General features: G+C 39.3%; 1 protein-coding gene across 1 annotated transcript; it reads right to left on the bottom strand.

The window, feature by feature from the left end:
* Nucleotides 1-793: 793 nt before the first annotated feature.
* On the bottom strand, nt 794-15,475 carry fbxl20 (F-box and leucine-rich repeat protein 20). Its single transcript, XM_067477905.1, has 16 exons — nt 15,336-15,475; nt 14,867-15,056; nt 9,334-9,395; nt 8,536-8,590; nt 8,294-8,368; nt 8,005-8,099; nt 7,834-7,902; nt 7,646-7,741; nt 7,304-7,430; nt 6,752-6,826; nt 6,189-6,319; nt 5,678-5,738; nt 5,430-5,474; nt 5,286-5,342; nt 4,953-5,165; nt 794-3,918 (listed from the first exon to the last, which is right to left on the bottom strand). The coding sequence occupies exons 2-16, from the start codon at nt 14,906-14,908 to the stop codon at nt 3,811-3,813; spliced, it is 1,311 nt and encodes a 436-aa protein (XP_067334006.1). The 5' UTR covers nt 14,909-15,056; nt 15,336-15,475; the 3' UTR covers nt 794-3,810.
* Between the last annotated feature and the right edge of the window lie 344 nt (nt 15,476-15,819).

The raw sequence follows: 15,819 nt of genomic DNA, 5'->3' as shown, positions 1-15,819 counted from the left end.
AAGATGTCCATTTGATAAGTCCAATGTCTGCTAAAGCTTCATGTTACCATATCCTATACTGGACGTTCTCTAGAAAAATGTTTTCATAGCCAGCTTACTAAAAAGGAATGGTTACAGCAAGTAGGCCTGCCTCTGTTTTCTTGTTAGACTTGAAAATCATATAAACATAATCTTTAAACTTATCACATTAATCTCGCTAGTGCTGCCTCTATAGCTCGATCACTATTTCCCATAGCTCCATAAAGTAAAGCATGTCAAGTAGTGTGGGAAAAGGGGCATTAATATGATATGACCCTTAAATATCTAATAAAACTTGCAGCCAACGGCAGAGTGGTGTTTTAAAAGAACATTTACAATAATTTTACAAACATTTTAATACTACACTATTTCAGAATTGCTCATTCTCAAGTTTTAGAAGAAATTGATTTAAAGAAAATACAAAAACAAATTCAAAGTAACCAAAGAACATTTTGTCCAGTGTTCAAGGATCAAAAACTCCATTGTTAAGTAAAAGGTTGCGTTAAACTAGAAGACAAAGATGCATCACTTTTGTTATACAACACCTCATTTTTTCAGAATATTATATCTTTCCAACTGCCCGAATAAAATATAATGCTTTATGTTACTCCAAGTCTAAATCAATTTATTTAGACTCATTAAATTGCTGATTTGATTTTAAATCCTCTAAGAGCGGCAGGGACAGGAATATCATTATAAATGGCTCATTGCTGCCATCTGCTGCTGCAAAAAGGATGTCCACTAAATGAGAACAGAAGAAAAACCTAGACAAGACTTAATAATATAGGTATATTTAATTCAATACATACATATTTATTTATATCTGTTAATTGTAAAAAAAAAAAAAAGGAAATGATTTACAGTAATTATATGAACTACAGTCATTGTCAAAATTGTTTTAGTTTCTCAGGTGTCAACCTAACAAACACGCACACACGCACACTCACACACGATTCATGTCTTGCCCTCTTTCCTAATCCAACCTTATACCAGTGTTTGGGTAGAAACATGCATGAAACAAACTTATCCAGAGTGAAGTAGATCAGAGGTGTTTGAGACTAAAAATCTGGTGTTTTGCCTTGTAGAGACTGTAGTGTATTTTGTACCATGAAAAGACTTATGACAGGTTATCGCTTTTGTACAAATGAAACCAGTAGGAGTGGGCTGCGTATTATTATCATTTGTGATCAATTCAAAGTGTTGAAAGCGCATTGTCATTTGCACTGATAAAACTGCTGGTGGCACATACAGAGCATGAAGATGAAAATCAGGTGTTACAACATTTCCTCTTAAGTAAACTATTTTAATCCTGGAGCACAGTGACAGAATAATAGTCATCCCCACCGTTTTGACTCTTAGCTGTTTTCTAATGCATCATAAACCCACACTGAAACACACAATGGTTGAACAGCCATCCTGAAGTCATCTCCTCAATATAAACATTCAATAAGTAGAACCCCTATCATTTATACCAGTCAACATGAACTCCTCAACTCACAATTATTACAATTGCACTGGTGCTGACACTTCCCCTGGTCAAAGTCTACACTCTGGACATTTAGAAATAACAAATTCTTTAAAAAACTAAACAAACAAACAAAAATGTCTGCCAAATTAAAAATGAGGACTGGAAGAGGGCTATAACTGAAGTTGACTTTAAATACAAAAACAGGCACAATCCAAACCACACCAAAACAGAAAGGTGGAAATAGAGTAGAAATCAAAGAAAAGCAGTAAAAGACACACAAAATGAAATGAGAACAAAACAGACACAATAAAGCAGGTACAAGTGCAGGTGAAGATAACCCATAAGAAAAGAATAATACTTCATAGGGCAGGGGGCTCAAGTCCATAATAGCCCTCCGTTTTGACAAAAAGAAAAAAAAAAAAAAATATATATATATATATATATATATGTATATAGATCATTCCATCACATCTGTGGTCAGAATTGTGCGCTCAAGATTCAGTCAACTTCCTCTTGATATGATCATAAGTCTGATCAGGACTTCACCTCTTGGTCACTGCTGCTAGACACGCAGAGGCTGTCACAAGTGGCAAGGTGTAAGAACCTGTCTATCCATCTTCTGCAAAGGCCTCATAGGAGTGGAGGAGTTGCCGGGAACATCACGTCAGCATTGCGTGTGGTTCAATGGTCCATTATCATCAGAAACCATCGCAATGCAAAAAAAACCAAACAAAAACAAAAAAAAACGCAACTAAACAAAATCAAACTAAGAATAGGCGTACTTTGATTGTTTTCATTCGTTTTTGTCTCTCCATTGTCCTGGTCTGACAGCATGAATTCTTGTAGTGATTTTCTTTTTTTTGTCAAGACTGCATTTATAACTTTCACGTAGTTGACAGGAGCTCTCCTATCCTGGCATCAGTTCTTCTGTCAAAGCCCAGATTGAGTACTGGCTCGTTTTGACTCTCCAAAGCTCAGCTCACATTCTCATACATCTGAACATCAACAAATGTGTGATCTTTGCCATAGTCCCCACAGATAGCCCCACCAGCAGCAATTTCTGTCCCATCAACTATCATTATCTGATGTTTAGCTGGACTTGACTCTCATAGTCCTCATATATTTACAGTTGGATTTTAAAAAACTAGAGGCGTTACATGCAACATTTGGCATAATGTCAAGTCCCCATTTCTGAGTCTTAATTGTCCATTTTTACAAAAATAATAATAAGTTTTGACTGTTTATTTTTTCAGTATAGCTTCTGATTGTAACAGACACAGAGAGAGGTGAGGGTACACATGTAGCAAAGTCGTTGAATGGATGTAAGTGAATATTTAAATTGCTGTGGGTTATTAGCAAAATGCCAGTCAAATTCTGAGATGTTCTTTTTAAAGTGTCTCATCATTGCTTTATTGTAAGTGCAAATAGTTGCAAGTATGCTTTCTTCCACAAAAAAACAAAAGCTGTTGCTGAATATGTTTTGGGCCGTCAGCGGTTAGTCAGCTGCAATGCTGCTGCTGCCACCCCCCCGCCCCTTTTTTTTTATTTTTTAAAAATCAGCAGTCTGCAGTTCAAAGCTAACACAGGTTTTACTTAAGTGCAGCTGCTGTATACACTCGAGTCCCTTAGCAGCCCAAGTAGCTGTTAAGGGAACTTCAACACCAGGAGAAGTGTGTATGAGAGGTTAAGTGTGTCACCTCTCAAGCCATTTTATATTCTGTTCAAAAGCTGTTACTGTAATTTGTTAAAGTGTTAAATAAGTGAAATTTGTGGCTGCTCATAAATACAGGAGGTTGGTTTTTAGATATGAATATGTTGTTCTGCAATTGTTAAAGCATTTATTTTGTACTTCATTTGATGAAGAGATTAACCCCTCAACAGTGTTAATCACATCTATGATTTTTACATAACCCTCTTTGTAATACTGCTTTTCCCCCATGAACACAGCCTAGGAATGTTCTGGCATTCTTTTAAGAGTTAATTTGTGTGGCATTTCTTAAAGGCATGTTTGTGTTTGTTTGTGAGAGAGAGGGAGAGTGAGTGTGAGTGTGAGTGTGAGTGTGAGTGTGAGTGTGTGTGTGTGTGTGTGTGTGTGTGTGTCTGTGTGTGTGGAGAAATTCAGGAATGTTTTGGGGAAAGTTACCCAAGACACTGTAGCACTGTATGGCCCTCTTCCTCTCTCCGCAGTTCCAAACATGGGGGAGGCAACACTCCAGCATGTACTCTGACAGGGGGCCAGAAGGAGGACAGCAGGTTTGCGGATAAGTGACAGGCTGAGGGGAGTGAGTACAAAGGACACTGGAAAGGGGGTTGTTATCTTTGCATCATAGCAAGACACAGCAGCGACAAAACCTCTGACGACTGCCCCCAATGGAGGGGGGTGGAGTGACGGGAGCAAAGTATGCATGCACTTTGATGTTAGGCAGGTGGGTCTGTGGAGAGAAACAGCATAAAAAGCATAGAAATGTGTTAATTGTTCACACAAATGCTTGGAATGCTGCACCAGGTAGTTTACAATATCTATGCTTTGTTGCAATCATATCAAGTGATTGTAAAGTCAAGTTGACCGATTCGTCAAAATAATTACAGATGATTTACAGATGTAATGACATAGCAGAAATACAGCCTACACTGGACGGAGTGCTCACTTTTTGATTTTGAGTTTGTATTTCACGCTTTAGTTTTGGTTCATCACTTCTTGTGGGTGGAGCAGTGACTCAAATATTCAAGTGTAATTTAGACAAAGTATTTACTGTGACTGAGTAAGTCGGGATATGATGCTCCATCGTGATCCAGATTAAGAGTACTGACAGTAATGACAGACATTTATGTTTAATGAGTAATTGTTTAGCTAGCACATTTGGCTTTATAGTCCTGATTCAGGATGTTCACACTGCTTATCAGAGTCCACTACTTTAAAGAAGTTAGGACCTTCTGGATTTACGAGGACTGTATAGCTAAACAGAAATATGCTCTGCACTGTTGTAATTTAGTACTACGCCATCAGTAGAAGCACTAAAGGCAAAGGCAACATGCTGCATTTCCCAAAAATTCAAACAATTTGCTTATGTTCACCTTCTTTGCAGTGAGTTCATATTTTCCAACAGTCTTCCCCTATAGAACTTATTAGCTCTACGAATATGATACATGTATATCAGTGATCATGTTTGTAAAGATCACAACTGAAAAACAAAAACAAAAAAAGCATTCATATCCACTAATGATCTATGAGGAGTAAAACTGTTGCTAAAAAGGTATTGCAATAATGTAATAATTGAAAACTTAAAATTGGACATTGCAGAAATTGCTTAGTTGGCAGTAACGAGCCAAATAAAACGTATAAAATTGTGACACTCATTACAATGTTGCATCAAAATGGTATATGTTAGGATAACCAAAAAAAATGATGAGTGCATTTTGCATATGAATCAGCGCTTACTTACTGTTGTTAGCCCACTCAACTCACCCTTAGTCTTTTAATACCAGCGCGAGTGATCTGCTGGCAGTCATACAGCTCAATACGATCCAGGCTATGGCAGCTCTTCAGGTGCTCTAGTGAGGCGTCTGTGATCAGCGGGCAGTTATCCAGCTCGATCACCTCCAGACGGTCGTGAGCACAGGGTCCACTCCCGAGGTGTCTGATGCCATCATCAGTGATCAGCTCACAGTGTGACAGACTCTACAGGAACACAGTGATACCAACACACAAGCTCTATTACTCAACTCTCTGTTACAACAGGCTGTAATTTGGTGCTTGCAAATACAACAGGAACAAAATATGTCACAGATACACGCTTACCAGGACTTGCAAACGAGGGCAGTGTATAGAGAGCTGGATAAGTGTTCCATCTGTGATCTAACACAAAGAGGAAAACCAAAAGAATTTAATAAGTGCAGAGTACAATAACCATAGTCACACTGGCAATTTATATAGTTCATTTACCTGCACGCATTCTTCTAAATCCATTTTCTCAAGTTCATGACAATTCTACAGCAGACAAAGAGGTTCATTAAACAAAAACAGACATGATCTAGTGTGCATTTGTGTACTGCAGATTTTGTTTTGAGGACAAAATATTTTTGCAGGCATTCTAGAATGCATTCAGTTACATAGAAAAATGTAATCAAAAAGGTATTGCCTTTGTGTGTGGCTGCAACAACAACAACAACAACAACAGATACCACACTTACCCTTGCTAAAGTAGTGAAGCCCACATCTGTTAGCTGTGAGCATCGAGCTACCTCTAATATTCTGAAAGGAGAACAAGCAGTAGAGAGTTACACAATGACATCATCACTTAAAGTCTGTGGCTGAGTGCTTGCATGAAGTGGGTGGATAACTAGATCTACATTAATAAGTCTAGGCTTATCTGCAGAAAGGGCCATTTATTCTTTTCAATCCTAACAGGAGGATAAAGCTGTCAAGTCTTAAAGTCATTGTTGATCAGAACATCACTCGTCTATAACCAGTTAAAAAGGTAATCTCTCTAAAAGCAAGTCATAAGATAAGTCTCCTGAGTTGAAAGCAGTAAGTCAGTTACAAAATATCACCAAAGTATAGAGAATGCATTACAATTAAAAAAAAGACACCTTTGATGGAGAGGACATTAAGGCTAATTTTCAAAATAATTGCTTCATTTTTTGCTGGGAGTGTGTAGGAAGTTTGTCAGAGTGATGTAACTGTGTAGGTGTTTATATTCACCTTAGGTGAGGGCAATTTTGTCCCAGGGCGTGCAAAATGGCATCTGTGATGTTGGCACAACCAGAAACGCAGAGAGACTGCAGGTGGTGACAACCCCGGCAAATTGTGATGAGGCCCTCATCTGTGATCTGCTGCTTGCAGAAAGACAGAGTGTGTGTTTGCATGTTGGGATCACTTAAAGTTACATCTGTTGTAAAACCATACCACCCCCATTTCCTGCCATCATTGGTAGTGATGCCTCAAAAGCAAACAATGTATGAGTATATTCATGTACCCCCTTTAACAGCTAGTGAAAGCAATCTCTGAGGAGATCAGACAGAGGAAGAGGAGATGCAAAGAGCCAGGCAAGAGAAAAACGAAGAAAAGAAAAAAAAAAAGCAGATGTGCCTCGTGTCCCATCAGACTACTCTCTGGAAACTACATGAGTACTTTTTATCATAAGATTTATTACACTGTATTTCAGGATTGATTGTGCTATGCATTGGCATTCAAAAAGGGAAAAACAACCTCATGAACATTTTTAATCTTTATCATCATCTTCAAGTCATGTTAATTTGACTTACTGAGCATGTTTGCAAATTGAGTGTGACCAGCTGTGGACAGTGAGCCCCGATGTGCTTCAGAGCCTCATCTTCTAGCTGCAAAACATGTTGACAGAGCAATAACAGTCATCTGATATTCAAGTACACCTTATCATTTCAACATAAACATATACTGCCAAAAAAGGTTTTTAAAATTATATAAAAACACACATAATAACATTCAACAGCAAAATAAAGAGAATAAATAAACATTAATTTCATTTCAGTTAACAACATTTTTATAGAACTGTATGAATCTTTTCACACTGTACTGCTGATATAGAAACATCATGTTGCTCAGGGTGTGATGCATTTTGTTTTTGTAGTAGCAGATACTGTATTCTACTTAAAATGACAAAATCAGCAGTTACCCACTATAATGAACCGCACAAGAAAATAGTACACAGAGTACACATATTAGTTCTCTGCTTAGAAATAAATGCATGTTAGACAGGGGAACTAAAGAATAATTAACAAATTACTGAAATTATCTCCATCACTCCTGGCTTGTTTATGCTAGGCCTTTAATCATACCTGTGTGCAGCCCTTCAAGAAAAGGCCTTTAAGTCCAGGACAGGAGCGCACCAGGGCCTGGATGCCATCCTTTGTGACCTGATCACACCAGGAGATGTTGAGCTGCTCCAGCAAGGGGCAACCCTCACTAAGAGGAGAAAAAAAAGATGAAAAAGGTCAGATAAGTTAAAGCACTTCTGTACAATGAACAGACTGTCTAAAGCTTTAAAACAAACTCAAAGTCTACCTATCTTAGCAACAGCATCCTTTTCATAATTGATATAAATTTAAAGAGAAAAATCAATAATTGATAAGGGATGTCTTGGCTGTTAACATATTCGTTATAATGTTGATCCTGCACACCTGAGAGCTTTGAGTGATAGGTTGGTGATTGAGGTACAGGAGGCAAGATCCAGGTGTTTCAGCTTTGGACAGAACTTACTGAGGCTATTACATGTACTGCAGAAGAGAAAGACAATGCGCATTTCAAAAGAAGAGATAAATAAGTTATTATTATAAAGCATTAGCAGCCTTATTACGAGGACACACACCTGTCAGTGATCTTGGTGCATCCATTCAAACTAAGCAGCTCAATGTTCCTGCAGTTCTGTGAGAAAGTCCTACAGAAAAAATAAATTGAGATGGCTATCTCACTGAATTGTCTGTGTCTCCAGAGTCTGAACTACAGCCAAAATTTTATATTATGTCATCATATAGCTCACCTGAGTGCACCATCACCCACACCCAGGCACCCACGCAGGCTCAGTTTCCTAAGAAACCCCCCACATCGCTTTGAGATGTTCTCCACCACCCGACCCTTTGGAAAAAACAAAACAAAAAAAAAGATACATAACAAAACAAACAAAAAAAAAAACAACAGTCAACTTAGCCGTCTGCATTGGCTTCTAACGCTTAAAGTAATGATAGGTTAAGAATAAAGGTAAGAATAAAGAGTTCAGCAAGTTCTAGGCAAGATAAATATAGATGGATAGTCATTGCCGACTGGCTCACCTCAATGTCCCTCTGAAAATCGAAGAGGTCGATTCGTTGCCAGTTGCTGCCATCCAAGGCCAGAACATTCCAGGACTGACAGTCGAGAGCGAGAAACAGATAGAGAGGGAGAAACAGATAGAGAAGGAGAAACAGATAGAGAGACCTTTAGGAACAGGGTTTTGTCCTTCTTCTACATCCCACTTTAACACAGACAAACAATCACGCAAACATGTACACTCACACTTTATGAACAGACTCACCCGTGAGACCTGGGCACAGCGACAGAGTGTCACCACATCCAGAAAGGAGAAGATTCTGGAAGACAGACAGGGACAGTTCAGAGACCCTGATCCCTGCTGCCAGAAGCTTCGTCTTTACACAAGACTATGCCCTCAACTCAACCCTGTGTCTGCTTCCACTCACAGCACAGGGGTGTGAGCAGATCAGCTAATATTGTCTTTGACTGTCAGCAGGATAGATGTGTTTAGTCAAAGTGCAAAAGGTTTCTGGCGAGAAAGACATGCAATCTACTTCAAAGGAACAAAGCTGGGATTTAGTATAACATCATCTAGTGCATCAAAAGCTGCATTATAAGAACAGCAATGCAGTAAGTCCAAGTACAGCCTGCCAGTCTTACAAATCAGGGCGCAGCACCTGGTACAGCAGCAGCCCAAGCACAGACAGCTTTGTTGGCAAAGTTATAGCCTTCATTTTGTGTTCGCTCAAATTCTTTTCCTGAAAACAATTTGAATGTTTTATCGCCTCAAGCACTTTGTTTTTAATTACAGTTTTAGCATTAGGGTAACAGGAAGAAAAAAAATTGCATACCAGTGGTTACTTTAGTTGCAATATTTGCTAAAGAGGTAGTGAGCAAACAACATATGAATGGGAGATTGACAGTATCTGTCTGTTACTGAAGGCTAGACAGGGAGGAGAGTGGTACAAGGCCAATTGTGCCTTTGTGAATGATTGGAAGTGCTGAACAGGATCAGTGGAGTATAAAACATGCCAATTGTGCTTGCCAGCAATCGCTGCTGAGGGTATGTGGTGTCACTCACCGTAGCAACAGCTCCTTAGGCAGCTTCTTATTGATGACTGCCTCGTCACTGTTTGTGAACATCTGAAAGGGTATAGAGGATAAGATTAGTCCTGGCAGCCTGTTTCAACATGGTTGGGGCCCTCTCCATCCACTCACCTTACTCAAGGATGGCCTCGGTACATAAGCGAGGATAAAGGATAACAATAACATCAACTGAGTTAGATTAATGTCAAGTCTTGGAAAACACTGAGGGTGACATAAGATAAAGCAACAAAGGAGGTAGGATTTGGGGTTTTAAAGCAAAGACAGCAGGATAGGACTTTGTACTGTTGACTACAGAGCCGTGATGTCCTCCGTGTGTTTGTTATCTTTTCTCCATTCATATCCTTTCCTCACCTCCTGTGATGTTTACACTACTGAGTCTGCACAAAATGTCCACATCAGCATGCACTGAAAATATAAACTGGAATTAGTTACAATATACTTTTATGACACTCAAATAGCTCCAGCTAACTGCAAAAAGCTAATGGGTTTCTACACAAATAATTGCATGCTGTGGGAGCACAAATACTGGCCTATAATCCACATAAAAACCTCAGTAAACAAAGAGACAATAAATTAGCATTTATTAAGATGCAGATACTTAGACATACACACCCAATCACTAAGGGCTGTAGAGTTCCCATAATTTGTAGCAAATGCAAGATGTTGACACACTGATGTTTGTGAGCATCTACTCTGTCACAAGGCAAGTGACACAACATCTGGCCCAATGCGTTTTCCTATATAGACTCCTACAACATAAATCTAAACGAAGAACAGGGCAATTGTGGGGCGGAGACTTTGGTGTGTAAATAAGAAGTGTAGGAAAACATGTTATTTACAAGGAAAACATCTGTAACAAGATCAAGAAGGAATATGCAAGTACTTACAGGTACTAAATAATTTGAACACAATAAATAAACAATGCAATAATTCATTATACTTATGGATTGTTTCGTGTTCCATTTTCATTATGGATGTCAATCCTAAAACCAAATTGACAACGGTTTCAGATTTTGAGGGACTTACACAAACCTATTAATCCACTTCCTAAAAACAAACTGACAAGTCTGCCTGTTAAAATTAATGATTAGATTTTTTAAAATCCAGTCAAGTCTGAGTCAAAGACCATCTGTGTGTTCCTGATAAATGTACTAACTGTGCACATGCAAGACTAGAAGTGCACTCACAGCTGTCTATGCAGGGGCTGCCTGCCAGGGCAGACGTGTAAAATTTTTAGAGAGCAAGAAGGGACAGGCATTTCACATTTGGATGTGCGTCAAATTGACTCTGACAGCTCGCCTTCTACAGCACTACTTTCTATTCAAATAATCCAGGGCCATTTCCAAAGAACCAGATGCACATGGTCAACAGGCATACACTGTCTTCTTTTGTAATCCAATATAAAATGAACGTGATGCTGCATGAATGTGAGAATGTTTTCTCCACTGGTTAGCTATAGTCAGTGATTCAGGCCTGGCAGGAAGCAAAAAGGATCCATCCTCAACTTTAATTTATGTTTAAATTTGACACTTAATATAATTTTGCAGCAAATCACAAGATGCACTTGGTTCAGATATAGTTTATCCTCTCCTACATCCATGCATGTTTTTAAGAACCAAAAGATACAAGTTGCAAACAATAAGCAGATTGTTTCAGCTACAGATTTCCCTGATAAAAGAGTTATAAACAAAACTAGATGAAACAATCAGCTTATCATTTGCAACTTGCATCTTTTGGTTCGCCAAAAGCGCCATATAAGCAGCCATTTACATTTTACTATAGCGATAAACCCAATTACATACAATGCAGCTACAATGTCAATTGCAATATGTACATGGCTCTTTAATTGGGAAATTGAACTAAGAGTAATTAACGCTTGTCTGCTTATTAGAGTGTTGCAGTCTTCTATTAAGAGCTAGTGTGCAACAGAAACATATACCGCACAGCAGTAAAACCTCTTAGAATAAAAAAACAAAACCCCTGAATATGCTTTTCAGAATAAAACTCTCACTAGCAGTTAATTTGGCCACTGAGTAAAGCTTCTTTAAAATTACCCTTCTGCAGTACACTTGGACTCTAAATAAAATTCTGAACAACTGAAATATGAATATATATTGTATTGGGTTTGTCATATGCGCCTTTGATTATCGCTATTGCAACAAATAGATTATGCATTTATTTTAATTTTAAAAGTAAACAAAAAATAATAATCAGTAACTGGCATTGTCTTTAACAAACTAAGTACTAAAAATGATACATTTGGATTACAAACATTTAATACACGAACCAGGGACACAGCTCATTTGCTTAAAATCCCTGAGTTCTCTTTATAATAAAGGCTTTTTATGGAGTGATTTGTGTCCTTTCGGCTTATCCTGTGAGTTCAGGTTTGCAGCAGCGGCTCATTGTCTGCATTTTGATTCCTGATGTAACCCTCCCCAATTTCTACTGGGTTTGGACTGTGGACGTCAGTGTCTTGCCCAGAGACACTTCAATATATAGCTGGGACCGGGGATCGAACCATTGACTCTGTAGTCTGTTGATGACTGCCTTAGCAACTGATCTACAGCCGCTCCCACAGCTGCCCATTTTATGGACTGATAAACCAAACTCCTAAACAAATTCTGCCACATCATGTCTTTCATCTGCATTAAGTAATTGTCTACCTTTACTTTGAAGGCAATGTCGGACTAGTTCTATCTTCCGTCCTAAATGCGGTTGATTTGCAGCTGTCGGGCTAAAAGGTAACGGCCTGAATCTTCTGACTCGTCAGCTGTTGCACTGTTAAAAATAAATAAAACCACAAGCACACACAAATCCCACACAAGCTAGGGATTAAACGCCAACAAGTGCTCGGGCTACACAAGCCAATGTCAACGGTGTTTCAAATTTACCCGTGACCGACTTCCGAATGCGTCGGTGGTTGCTCATAGATACGGCCGCTGTTTAAAGCAGGAAACCAACACGCTCTCTTCCCTGCCAGTGTGTCTGTGGTTCATTACATTACCGAAATACTTGTATGTCGTTGTTGTGAGACTTGTTTTGTTTGAGTAAACGTTACAATCAACACGCGGATGCAGTTTGCACCACGCACGTAACTACGGAAGCTGTTGCACGATAAGAAAGAGCAGTGAGGGGCTCCCTCGGTCTGTTTTAAATAAAATGTTGAATCTATAAGTTTTTCTTTTGTCTCTTGTGGGCCTTTGTTTTAGTATAAAAGTTATACTACTACAGTTAGTCTTTGAACGTAGAATAATGAAGAATCTGACGGTTCAAATGGTCACATCATGTTAGTGTAGAGTTTGCGAGCAAACACCCTGTGCATTAAAGGGCAACTCTAGTGATTAAGTAATTGTACATGCCATTAGTTTTTACACGTTTATCAAAGTTTGTGTTATGCAAAATTGGCCTGTTTCAGACACCGTGGCTTCTTCCCTATATAGGTGCTGGAGAAATCTAAAATACAAAATATTTAAGGCTTGGAGTGTCACACGTTGATCTGTCTGCTCCCAGTCTTTAGAGATGGATCCTTCTGATATGCAGTATAAACTGTATGAGATAGTGGTGATGTAGTACACAGACTGGAAGAGACCCAATTTGTTTAAGAGACCCAATTTGTTTAAAACTCCAAGTAAAACTGAAATTTTCTAAAATTGTACAAACACAGATACCCAAACAAGACACATCAGGCAAATATTAGAAATTTGACGGTTTAATAATTATATTCAGACATTTACTGTTGTCCATGTCCAGTTTCACAAACTATATCTTGTTAGTGAAAGTTTCAAAAGTGAAGTTGAGTACATACGGTTTCATTGGCCTTAAATTCTGTAGCACATAGGACACACCATCAGTTCGCCCTCAATTAATATGAAGAAAACTAAACAAATGTGGTGGGGGGTGGAATAGTTAAAACGTGAGGCTAACCCCTAATCGATCAAAGAGAAACATTATTTAGATTAATCTGGAGGAGAACCACCATCCACAGAGAAGACACTTGTTGTGGTCATAAACAAATTGTCCATCAAAGTCCTAAATCTGCCGTGCACACCAAATATGCTACTTTGGTATTGTCACCTGCTATGTATGTCAGATCCAACCTGATGCTGCAGGTTTGGAATACGATTATCAGCAATAACATGTGGGTGTAATGTTTGTTTTCGTTCTTTAGGCAATATACCGTTTAGTTCCCTTCTGCCAAAAACAAATCGAAAAGCTTGGCCTTGTAAATGCTGACAGTGCAGCGGATTCGTTTCTTTATTTCATTATTTCTTAGTGAGACCGACGCTACCAAATCCCATCGGATTCTTCATTATTTATGTTCAAAGTCCGGCAGAATAATTTTATATGGGATACGTTTACTCAAGCAAAGCCCCAAAATAGACAAAAGAAAAACATATAGATTCCACATTTAAATAGAAAAACAGACTGAAGGAATTAAAGAGCAAGAATTAAAGAGCAGAGCCCCTCACTGCTCTTTCCTTTCGTCCAACAGCTTCCGTAGTTCTGTGCATGGTGCAAACTGCGTCCGGCTGGTGATTGTAACGTTTACTCAAACAAAACAAGTCTCACAACAACAATGACATACAAGTAATTTGGTATTGTAATGAACAACAGACAATCTGGCATGGACGAGGACCGCTAAAGTGTTTTCTTCCTGGTTTCAAAGCTACCGTAACTATGAGCAACCACCGACGCATTCGGAAGTCGGTCACCAGCTAACGTGGCCACTGGTAAATGTGAAACACCATCCGGATTCGTACCGCATCAGTTGTGTAGCCAAGTTTCGCCAAAATATTATGATACGCTGCCGTGACTGCAACACAAAGTTCACGTAAATCCTTTAAATGCGATACAACACACGCTGCCGGCTATGTGAGTGTGTTTATGAACAGGTCGTGGTGTGGGCTAACGTTACATTATGGCAGCTTGGGCCTGTTTGTTGATAGTTCAGGTGCTAACACGGGGTACACGGAGCAACAACCCGAGGCCCCCACAACCGAAACACTCCGACTCCTCGGGTAACCCAGCAAATGACGCATAGAAATTCCAACCCCACAGATATTAGACCAATAATAAAATGGATACACTTTATTGGAGTGAAGATTCATTTTTCTGATAAATGAGTCGCAGCTGTCCTTCCCGTGCTCCCAAACGCTAGCCTCATTGTCTTTGTTTTGACGGCGCAGAAGGGAAACGAGGGCAACATTTCATTACCTTTGTACACACCCCGTGTATTGATGAAAAGCACGGCAGGCTTTACAGAAAATACAAACTTGTCTCCGCACAAGTACCATGACAGGCCTCGGTGTTATGCTGTGAGCAAAACAACAGCGCTTGACCTAATCCCAAACACTGACTGCGGAAGCTGCATTAATAGCTTCACCAATAGCGAAGTTTTTCAACAAATGCAGCGACAGTCACAATATCGGCCCGTATCCTAACGCTTACAATCGCTACTTAAACGTGTGTCAATGACTGTCATTTAACACCGATGGTCAACTCACCTCAAACCGGCTCCGTGAAACACCATTTACCTCCTTCCCCATGTCGGACGCTGTTTATACCGACTCAATGATCTCGATGTAGGCGCAGTAAAATGCAGATAGGGGCCCTCTTCCTGCCGATTCCCCTCCACGACTATCATGCTACCGTCCTCTCGGTAGCTCGTGGGGTGTGATGTCGTTATTTGTTGGCCTGTAACACAAACAACAACCTCCAGTTTGTGATTAAAATATGGGCTATACACGCAGCAATGAGCCAGTTCTCTTATCTGCTAGGTTCGCCCTCACCACCTCCTCCTCCCCCTATACAGCTTTCCATTTAGCTACACAATAGCCGGACAGGAATAGGATCTGGCAACCTAAAATGGAGCTGGTAATAAACTTAGATCACTTAGAATTAATACATATCAGTATAATTGGTCTGGGGCATATATTGCCCAAACACAGAAACGATTGCTTTGCCTAGGCCTACCTGTTAGTCGGTCCAACCACCATTACAAAGAGCGAAAACAAATATCAAATTTGGGTGTCAACTTTTTGACAGCCCTCGAAGCACGAACGCTTGACTAGAAGCAACAGGATTCGGGTTAAAAATGTTTACCTTTTAGCTTGATGCAAGGTAATAGTACTTTCATACAACCTCACAAAGCCAAACAGAACACGTGCCACTCCCTCCCACCATATAGCCAACCTGAAATCACAAATCGCCTATTTTAATTGCATATTTTAGTTATGGGTAATGTCCATATCAAGGCCCTTTCATTGACGTGAAGCCCAAAGCATTTATCATTTTGGACAGAACCTGATTCGTACAGTATAACGACAAAAGCAAAGGGCGTGTACTTTTATGACACATAAACTATTTAAATGCGTCTTAACTTTATTCGGTGCAATTTCTTTTTCCCCAAACATGGGTTGTGACTTTAACGCTGTAAAACAACTTCCTAGTTTTTTTT

Source organism: Channa argus, chromosome 15 (assembly GCF_033026475.1).
Source record: "Channa argus isolate prfri chromosome 15, Channa argus male v1.0, whole genome shotgun sequence".
In the NCBI taxonomy this organism is placed as follows: domain Eukaryota; kingdom Metazoa; phylum Chordata; class Actinopteri; order Anabantiformes; family Channidae; genus Channa; species Channa argus.
Note: the sequence above shows the minus strand (reverse complement) of the source record. Positions and strands in the feature narration are given on the sequence as shown.

Coding starts and splice junctions, on each gene's coding strand:
- fbxl20 (XM_067477905.1), bottom strand. CDS start 14,908: ATGGGGAAGGAGGTAAATGGTGTTTCACGGAGCCGGTTTGAG. Junction 8,369..8,535: donor GCTGTGCCCAGGTCTCACGG/GTGAGTCTGTTC, acceptor CTCGACTGTCAG/TCCTGGAATGTTCTGGCCTT. Junction 6,320..6,751: donor TCAATTTGCAAACATGCTCA/GTAAGTCAAATT, acceptor TTCTGCAAGCAG/CAGATCACAGATGAGGGCCT.